The sequence below is a fragment of the Centroberyx gerrardi genome, chromosome 8, assembly GCF_048128805.1.
Source record: "Centroberyx gerrardi isolate f3 chromosome 8, fCenGer3.hap1.cur.20231027, whole genome shotgun sequence".
Classification (NCBI taxonomy): domain Eukaryota; kingdom Metazoa; phylum Chordata; class Actinopteri; order Beryciformes; family Berycidae; genus Centroberyx; species Centroberyx gerrardi.
The window spans coordinates 25,342,447-25,352,801 of NC_136004.1; the positions used below are offsets into that span (position 1 = coordinate 25,342,447).

The following is a 10,355-nucleotide window of genomic DNA, read 5'->3' on the forward strand; positions in this document are numbered from 1 at the left end:
CGGATGTTGTTTCCTCCGGAAGAATGTCGGGCGTACAACTACACCGGAGCACTCACTGCATTCATTTACCAGGAACTATGCTAATAACAAACTGTCCTTTTCTGTGCCATGGTTAATCCGTCTTCAAATTCATATTTGCTCCACTGTAAGTTTGTTTAATCAAAAGTTGACAACGCATTCTGTTCAGACAAGCTAACGTCAATTCACGACATTTGAGCTAACTTGGCGTAAGCTAACAGTGCGAGTGAGGACAGTCAGTGTAGTGTGTGCCAATTTCAGTAACCTTGCCGGCTGATACTGTGAAACAGGCGAACTTACATTTAACTTTACCAGCAGTAGCTAATATAATCAGATTAGTTAATGTTGGACACACAGAGAAAGAGAGAGAGAGAGAGAGAGAACTCTGACACATGAACATGAGTTTAGCCTATAGTACAAAAGAAATGCCTATTGTAAGCAAAACATTCCTGTTGTGTGGGACTGGCTTTTCTTTCAAAAACAATTGTGTGTGTGTGTGTGTTCTCACCACTTGTTCAGGAGTGACAGTTCTGGGGGAAATAAAATGTCCAGCTGACCTCAGAGAGGACACCATGCTCCCTGCCAAGTTGAGCAGCCAGTTAACTTTGAACGCTTTGAGGAGGTTTCACCATGGGACCTGCCACTCCTACCTCTCTTCCTTCTCTAACTGCTTCGTCCACAAGGAAGGAGGGACTGGGAATTGTCCCCATTCAGACTCCAGTGTGCGGAGAAGAGTGTTTTACAGCCAGAGTGCAATCCGTCCATCAGTCAGACTGTGTAAAACAGAACATTATGGGAGAAGACCGTTCAGTGTATCAGCTGCAGCAATCGTGAATGCGGCACCGGCGCCTGTCCAGCCGTACCTCAGACTGATGAGACTGGATAAACCCATTGGTTTGTACATTCATGCATAATGCAAACCCCTTCTTTCTGTGTTTTTTATCATTGTATTTTACCATTGTGTCTTTTTTAAACACTACACTTTGATGTTCTGTGTGTATCACTGTGCAAATAAAGTAAACTAAACTTAATGTTGGATCTAACACGCTCTGTCCGCAACTTGGAGTGAAACCCTAAGGTCTGGGAACCCAGGAAAATCTAAGGTCTTTTGTTGTACTTACTGAAAGAGCATCAGTTAAATGCCTAAAATGTAAATATTTTCTCCAAGAACTATTAAAAGTAATATTATCGAAAACCTAGTTATCGAGAGCGTATCACACAATGGTTAATGGTTCTGCAACAACACATTTTTTTTTAGCCTTTATTTATCCTGGGAAAGTCAGTTAAGCTCACATGCTCTTTTTCAGCAAACGCCCTGATTCACACTTACACAGCTACACACATTCACACCATCTACTCTGGCAGCACTGTGGAAGCATTTTGGAGTTAAGTGTCTTGTTGGTAGTCACTGAGGGAGAGTATTTCTCATTCACCTTTCCTGCCCATATTTTCCCTGCCACACCACAATTTGAACTGATGACCTTCCTGACACAAGTTCATTTTCTCTGTTGTCTAGGCCTTCCTGAGTCATCTTCATGGCTTTGCTCAGAAGCTTATTTCTTGTGTCACTCACTTGACTTGGTGTGTTTGTGTGCTGTAGGGACGTGGCTGCTGTACCTGCCGTGTACTTGGAGCATCGGTCTGGCTGCCGACCCCGGATGTCTCCCACATCTGGGCATGCTCACCCTGTTTGGTACGGGGGCTCTGCTGATGAGAGGAGCAGGCTGCACCATCAATGACATGTGGGATAAAGACTTCGACAAGAAGGTACTGCCAGCCAAACAGTCAGTCACATTTGCTAACTGAAATGATGTAATGGCCAGCTTCAGCCAAGTAATCTGATTGGTCAAAGTTAAGCTCTAACTGTGGTGATAATGAAGCGTACAGCATGCCTAGTTGTTATTTTATGTGTTGCTATGCCAGCTCTTGTTTTAATTTACCAGGGAGCTAGGTAGCAGTGATCTTTCTTGTTTTTGTTAATGCTATAGAACAGCAAGACATACACATTGTTATTGTGGTTCAGCATTGAATCTGAATGCTGGTGTTCTCTGAATGAGTTGACTGACTGACGGAGAGAGATGCTGGTCTCTGTGCAGGTGTCCAGGACAGCCACCCGCCCCATCGCCTCAGGGGAGATCTCTCAGATGCAGGCTCTAGTCTTCCTGGGAGGGCAGCTCTCTCTCGCACTTGGGGTTCTGCTGTGTCTCAACTATTACAGGTACCCACTGAACGTTAATGTCTTATAGTAATCTGTTTAGTTTTAGTTTAGTTCATTTGCAAAAATGATATATAACACTGGAAAAAAGAAAGAAGGAAAAGGAATACCAATTGTGCAGTTGAGACAAAAGCCCCCAAAACAGATCATCTCAAAATTGGAAAAGAATTCATGTGACAAATAATGTACAATAAAATATGCAGGAATGGGCATGTTACCGGAAATATTACCAGCCTGCTATCCTGAGGCTAGTACTTCACAAACTTGGACTGCAAAATCAGTTGTTTTAAGGATCCAATATGGTGGTTTTAAGGATCCAAAACTGCAAAATTGTATTCTCTTGCCCAAATTTAAATGGAACCTAATGGGGATTCCCAGGATCTGTAGGTTCCAATCCTGGTAATATTTATTAGCGGCTAAATATGAATTGCTCAATAGGTCGACCATGGCGTTCACACTGCCGGAGTTAGGGGGTCCCTTCCCTGCATAGTCCAATAGGTAGAGCATGGCTAATGCCGCTATGTTTTGGGGTTTAATTCCATTGTATTTACTCCTCACAGCATAGCTCTGGGTGCTGCTTCGTTGTCTCTCGTCATCACCTATCCACTGATGAAGAGGATCACTTACTGGCCACAGCTTGTGTTGGGTATATATTAAGAAAGATTATCCTGCAGTGTTTTGCATCTCAAGTAAAGGCTTCTCTACAGTCATTCACATCTTCCATCTTCTGTTTAGGCCTTACCTTCAACTGGGGAGCGCTGCTCGGCTGGTCTGCTGTCACGGGCTCCTGTGATTGGTCCGTCTGCCTCCCGCTGTATTTCTCAGGAGTGATGTGGACACTGATATATGACACTATCTATGCACATCAGGTGAAGGGAGGGGGGGTTGTCTTCTACTGATCTCCATAGCTCCTTTTTCTATTTCTTTTATAGCGCTTACCTGACAGGAATGTTGTCTGGACTCCTTACCATTGGTTAATTTGAAGTGATGGTGATTTAGGAATTGAAGATTACAATGCTGTTGCGCTCACTGCGAGTCACTCTTGATAAGAACAAGCTTAATGCCTTAAATGCAGAAGAGAACAGAGAACTAATGCGAAAATTGTGTATGAATTGAGACAGCGCTCCTTCTTACTCTGTTCTTTTTTTGATTACCAGGACAAAGACGACGATGTCAAGATAGGGGTCAAGTCTACTGCACTGAGGTTCCAGGAGCAAACCAAACCGTGGCTGAGTGGCTTTGTGGCGGCCATGATGTCAGGACTGGTCGTGGCTGGGGTCAATGCTGAACAGACTCTTCCTTACTATGCTGTGCTGTCCACAGTGGCCATTCACCTAACACATCAGGTAGGAAGTAGTGGTGTTGTGAGGTGCAGTCTGAATGCCAAATTGTTAAACGGTAATTGATGACAATATATGAAGAGTTTCATTCCATAATGAGATAAATTACCACTTGAAAAAAAGTGGCACCTCCTCAGTGGACAAAATAACACTTTTCCAGACTGGATCCTCTACATTTATATAAATTGAATGATAAATTTCATGTAAAGTGGCTATGTAACATTTGATTTACGTCTTTATATCAACTAGGCTGTCTTTCAGTGACATAAATCCTGTTATCATAACCAAACATCCCACTGTGTCAGTCTCTTGCACATTGTAATGTGATGTTTACTTTCTTCTCTCGTAGGTTTACACATTGGACATCAACAAACCAGAGGACTGCTGGAAGAAATTTGTCTCCAACAGAAACCTTGGACTGCTGTTGTTTTTAGGCATTGTTGCCGGCAATTTGTGGAAAGAAAGAAGAGATACTTTATTGCAAAATGAGGAACAACAAGCATCCAGATAAGTGAGATGAGCTTTTGTAGAGTACAAATCTTATTTATTACACTTCCACATACTACATTGTTATACAGTGTATTTTGGGGGTTTGATCCCAAATAAAGCTCAATCAGAGAGCAAACATTTGTGGCATAAGCTGATTTAAACCCACACAATAAAGAAACCGGATATATTAATTTTCTCATGAAAGTCGTCTCAGTGATGTTCGTTGATTTAAAAATCAAACACTGAGAAATGTATTTGCCATTTGAACAGCTCACCCCTGTTTCAGGTTCACATTCAATTGGATATTTGTGAGATTAAATTGATTAAAAAACAATTAATTGATTAAAAAACTATTGATTAAAATTTTAAATTGATTTAAAAAAATATCCTATTATATATTATTATATATTAGCACCATTTACTTCCATGTTCACATGCTTCTATTGAAAGTAGCCAGGTTACAGTGTAACACAGTGTGTTTACCTCTAGTAACTGCACACAAAAAAATAAAAAATAAATTCAGTCACTGCTAATAATAAATGTGGTAATAATCATGGGGGAAAACTGTCATGTTTTACTATTCAACTTCAATTTACACTAGCATGCATTTACTCCTATAACTCCAATTCATTTAGCATGAGTGGTTGCTGAAACAGAGAGCCAAACCATGAATTTCAGTTGAATCTTGTTCTTAGATTACACTCAAGCCAAGAAACCATTTGAATATAATATCAATTAAATATGAATTATCCATTGGCATTCAGTGAATAATACAGCCTTGACTACGCGTGTTCAGCATGACTACCTAATGCGTTGTTTTAGAACTCAATAAGATGAAAAGCAGAATTATATTAAAAAGTGGAAACAGACCTAAGTACGTCACCGACAAAAGTCTCAAACCCGACATATCTCGTAATTCGACCGCTACAACAACACACGTAATAATCATTTGAGTGTTTATCCAACTGATGCAAGTGTACAACAGTTTCCTCCACGTTGATGTAAGCTTTGGGTGCAGGTACCTGTGTATCTGGTAGTCTGCCTTCACTGCTGCTGCCCAGCCCAAAAACCCCACAAAATGACCTAGATGCAAACCGTGCCACCATACTGAAAACCCAAAAGTCATTAACAACGGGAAGGTTTTGCACCTCAGGAAAACCAGCCTACGCAACCATGAAGCTGTCGTGGCATTCCATCGCCGGGCGAACTCTGACACGCGGCTCGACGTCTCGATGGTCCACAGATCACCATCAGATAGTCCGCTCCAGTTTGGGGAGTTGCCTGAGAAGTCAGCCCAAAAGCCAAACCCAGCTGCGTTGTTGAGGCATTCACTGATCCTCCAGTGAGAATAATATCGGATCCTTAAAACCGCTGCCAGACCCCAGAGCCACAGGACGCCACAGAGAACGCCGGAGTTGGAGGGATCAGAGGCGTGATGTTGCATACAGTAAACAAGGCAATACCTAACCCACTCCAGCAGTAACACCTGCATCACCTTGAGGGAGACCACACCCAGAGGATTGGGTGGAGGGCTGAGGCTGATTCCCTCGATTAGAGACACAAATTGGCTGTAGGAGCACAAAGGACCGCCGAGCAGCGTGGTGAAGTTGAGGACGTAGCTGCTGAGAGGGAGAAGCAGGACCCAACGCTTCCTGTGGGGCGAAGCGTCAGGTGGCAGGACGGCTCTTTCCTCCTGGAGGTCCAAGGACACCGAGGTGATCCTCTGAGTGAGCAGCATTAAAGAGGAAACAGCCAAAAACAGTCTGAAAGTACAAGAGATGTAGCCCAGTGTGTCACGGTTTGATTATGATTTATTTTGTGCAAAGAGAGGTTTATATGTTTGAATATCCGTACACATGCATATTTATATCCCCAGAGCATAAAACCTAAAAGCATTCAAAACACTTATTTCCAATGTTGTTCTTGGTGGAAAATGAATAGCAAAAACAGTTATTTAAATGTTAACAGTTCAAAATACATGATTTCATCCAGAGAAATGCTTGCATTTGGTAAGCAGTGGTTTTAAAGTAGCTAACAAATGTATTTTTTTTTCAAAAATGATGTTGAATTTGTTATGTCAGCAATCGTGTAGTAAATGTAGGTTGTGTTTTTTTTTTCTAATGGTGGATATCTCATTTTAGAATGAAACTCTTCACATAATAGGCCTATATATCGGACACTGAAAACAAAAGTGTGAAGATTTATACTAGGATAGCTCATGAACCGTATTAGTTTCATAGACAGCCAAGCTGAAAATTCACTGTTGACCTGGGATATTCTTGTACAGCATGTAGATGTAAGTTGTCATAGCAATGTCTATCTCGCTGCAGAGGTCTGAGCTGAGGTGAGGTTGGTACCTGATGCTGACAGGCTCATGGAGGTAGTATTCCCTGTACTGTATGAGCAGGTGCCAGAAGGTCTGCCACAGCATCTGGATCCCAAACACCCAAGAGTGGATACAGCCAGGATCCACAGAGCAGACGAGCAACATGAAGACAAAGGTGGAGGCGAACAGAAGCGCGCTGTAGACGCCCATGGTGACAACTGCCAGGACGCATCCTCCGACAGAGACGAACAGGTACCTGTTGATGAGACTGCACATTCAGGCTGGAGGCTCAGTACGATCCTGAATGAGCAGATTTTCTAAAAGATTTTCTCCAGTCTGTAACTGCAGTATAGTGCCCCCTGTTAAAATGCTGCAGTTGTGCTACTGCCTGTTTATGTTCAGATTGGACTGACATTATTTCATTCTCAAACTGAATCAGTGAGGTTTTGATATAAGGACTCACAAGTAGAATTTAGATGTAAAATGAATCCTGAATTTGAATTCATTGCAATAAGTTCCCCATTTTAGACTGTCAGGCTTAGCTGTCCAGCACAACGTAATGCACTGTAATGAATTTCCTGATAGATCGCTGTTATGTATTGTATATAAAAAAAAAATCAACTGATTCGTAATTAAATTTTGATCATACAGACCTGGACGTCAGGGACAGATATCCCTGTTTAGCTAGAAAATAGAACAACAGTGCGAATGGAAGTGAAAAACATTGATGCATCAAGAATCGATGTTGCTCCCACAGCCAGTTCATCAAGCCCATGTCAGAGTATGAATATCACAAAGAAATGAACAAAGCCACAGACAAGATGTGTTTGACCATTTGGTGCAGAGTTTCCTCTATTAAAGAGGTGAAGTATTTGTTTTTCCTAGACTGACTATCTTTGCCATTCCTCTTGTGGCTGGCATGGAAATAATTCCTTTTATTTACTATTGCCAGTAATGTGTGATAAGAAAGCCATTTGTGAATCCATATTTGAGTAACTAGCAACTACAAGACGTCTATTTTTCACTTTGTCATTGCCGTAGGAGATTATTTATGTACATGTGTTTTATTTTAGGAACAAGACATGTTTTTGAGTCTAGAAAAAGACTGCTTGCTACTATTGTGCTTTCATACCTGTACTTGATTATGGAGATTTGTTGTGTATATCAGTTGCATATGAGTTGCATTATATCAGCATCTGGGTTGGATACTGTACACCATAGTGTGTTGAGATTTCTCACAAACTGTAAGACCCTCACGCATGTTTGTACATGTACTTTCCAGGGCTGGTAGGCCAATTTTTAAATTCAATCACTGATATTTACCTTTTTACATTTTAGCCATTTAGTTGATGCTTTTATCTAGAATGACAGTGAATGCAGTAGTAGAATAAGCTTCAGTTCCAATATTACAACATTACAGTAAATCAATAATAAGTAAACAACAACCTTTTATTTGTATAGCACTTTCCAAAACACAGTTACAAAGAGCTGTACAAAGGAGTAAAAAAAACAAAAAGGATAAAATCAACAGTCAAAGCAACACGCAATGTAAGCAAAGCAATAAACCTAAACGCAAAGCAAGAAATGGAAAAGCAAAACATAAAAAGGCAGGTCAAGAACAATTAATAAAAGTCTACAATTACGCAAGTCAGTTAAAGTGAGTGTTAAGAGGTGATTCCAAAGACGATACAGATTTAGCCAGCCTAAGCTCTTCAGGCAGGTCGTTCAAAGTCTAGGAGCCTTGATGGCAAAGGCTCAATCGCCTCGCCTGTTTCCAATCTAGACTTTGGACTAGATTTTTCTATCTGACTTGTATGGGGTTAAAAGGTCTGTGATATATCCGTGCCTTTAAAGGTGAATAGTAAAATCTTGAAATGAATTACAAGACTAACAGGTAAACCGATGTAAAGATACAAAAATTTGGTGATATGATCTTGTCTTTTTGCTCCAATCCTAGAGTCCCAGCTGCTGTATTTTGTGTAAGCTGTACATGGAGAGAGGGATGATTGACTGAGGCAGGAGTACAGAGAGTTGCTATACTTAAAATAAGAAGAGATAAAAGCATGAATGACTTTTTCCCAGATCGCTAAAAAAAGAGAAGATTGTTCAACTCTCTTAACCTGTTCATCAAAGCTCAAATTTGCTAATTTGCAAATCTAAAAATAACACCTATAGGCTTCCTCCCGCTGCTGGCTTTACAAGAATTTTCTTTTTACTTCAAGATAAGAAGGAGAAGTGGTGAGTGGTCAGAGGTCACCGCTAGTGTTTAGATTTCATATCAGCAGAAGTTAGATCTATAAATACTACCCAACAGTACTTTTGGTGGGGCAGGAGATACAACTTCAAGTCATTTTTTTCAGTTTCACTACTGATTTTTGAGGGCAGCATGAGATCCCGAGTCATTTCTGCTCACTGTCCCTAAGACAGAAAAACCTACAGAAAGATGTGAAACTTAGGGAATCGGGTTCTCCGGGTGAATTTAAAGCCGTTTCTCAGCCAAATGGAAGATGAATCTTTTGGAAATTATCAAGGCTGTGATTACGTTGAGTGCGCCCTTGTCTCTTCTCTCTATCATTCTTTCTCTTTCTCCTCTTCTTCATGTTCTCTGAGATTAGATATACTTCATTGTGAAACATTTTTCAGCTTTCTGTAGCTAAATGTGCTCCTGCTGTCCTGAACAAGCCTCCCTCCTACAAGAGATCTTTGACCTCAACTGGGCCAGCCTTGATAAATAAAGGTTGAATCTTAAAAAAAGCTTCAATTTATGCTCTTGTAAGTTTATAGCTGACTATTTGGATAGTATTCAAATGAACAAACCGTTAATAAGAGACTGCGGTAGTTGTAACCCTCTGACAGAATAATGTCCATCAGGGTGTTTTGAACTGCCTTCACTAAGAGGGAAGGTTCATGGTAAAGAGGTCAGCCCTGTTACGCAATAAGTTATGGTAGTGAACACCAAGGGGCACCAAAATGCATTGAGCTTTAGCAGTTTTACAATTAACATGTTCACAATCACCTACACTCATTCATTTTCTATACCAGTTTCTCTTGTATCATTTTTGCAAGGGATAAAATGTTGCAAAATACACTGAATATGATTAATTGTAGTTGTCTTTTTATCTTGCTTTGACTCTGACAGAGCACTGGAATTTGACTGCGATCTGTCAAAAATACTTGAGGCTCAAATATATCTCATAAACTTTCTGGCTTTCTCCTATATAGTTTACTCCATTCACTCTTTGACATTGAAAACTTTAATAAATCCAAATGTACCCTGGTGCCCTAGCACATTTTTTTATTTATTTATTTATTTTTTATACCAAAAAGCTCATATTATGTGTCAGAGGAAATGGAGTCAACTCAGCTTGGTAGCCATCTAGGCTACTTTCTCTTTTTACCCTTACTTAGTTTCTCTGATCAAAAAGTTTATTTATATAGCACTTATCTATAGAAATATATTGGGCAACGCATTCGAAAGAAAAGGAGCTTTCACAAGAACCAGTAAACTTTACTTAAAAGATACTTTCAAGTGTTAATTTTGTAATTTGGGCATGTGCAAGTTCCTACACAGAACAGTCTAGTTTGCTACAAAAAGTAAAGTAAAATGGATAGTTCCGGTCCTTTGTTCTGATTGGCTGAGTCATGTTCGAACCGTTGTGAAATGCCCAATAAACTCACACACCTATGATTGCATTACAGTTGATTTAAATATTAATGCACTACCCAATGATTTATGCACTACCCAAAAATCACCACTCATAGAACTTACGTGTCGCTTAGCAACCCTAATAAACTCGGAACAGTGAGGCTTCTTCTTCCCGGAGAGAGTACACTTTTCTATTAGTTCAGTGTACCGATATCACATGTAGAAAGTATCATACAAACAAAAGTAACGACTTATTTTTTGATTGGTAACTGAAATATTATAATGAAAATTAAATGGTAGTTCGGTTGCATTTCTCATTGG

The 10,355-nt window shown here is 40.3% G+C and overlaps 2 protein-coding genes across 2 annotated transcripts; one reads left to right on the forward strand and one right to left on the reverse strand.

Annotated features, from left to right (window-relative positions):
* The first annotated feature begins 15 nt into the window (after positions 1 to 15).
* coq2 (coenzyme Q2 4-hydroxybenzoate polyprenyltransferase) lies at positions 16 to 4,320 on the forward strand. The gene is made up of 8 exons (XM_071920400.2): positions 16 to 145; positions 538 to 912; positions 1,619 to 1,785; positions 2,115 to 2,236; positions 2,794 to 2,879; positions 2,969 to 3,102; positions 3,391 to 3,579; positions 3,923 to 4,320. Exons 2-8 carry the CDS (start codon positions 591 to 593, stop codon positions 4,082 to 4,084), a joined length of 1,182 nt encoding a protein of 393 aa, XP_071776501.2. The 5' UTR covers positions 16 to 145; positions 538 to 590; the 3' UTR covers positions 4,085 to 4,320.
* A 315-nt stretch (positions 4,321 to 4,635) lies between these two features.
* mboat4 (membrane bound O-acyltransferase domain containing 4) lies at positions 4,636 to 6,825 on the reverse strand. Its single transcript, XM_071920422.2, has 2 exons — positions 6,420 to 6,825; positions 4,636 to 5,825 (listed from the first exon to the last, which is right to left on the reverse strand). The coding sequence occupies exons 1-2, from the start codon at positions 6,662 to 6,664 to the stop codon at positions 4,868 to 4,870; spliced, it is 1,203 nt and encodes a 400-aa protein (XP_071776523.2). The 5' UTR covers positions 6,665 to 6,825; the 3' UTR covers positions 4,636 to 4,867.
* Positions 6,826 to 10,355: the final 3,530 nt, after the last annotated feature.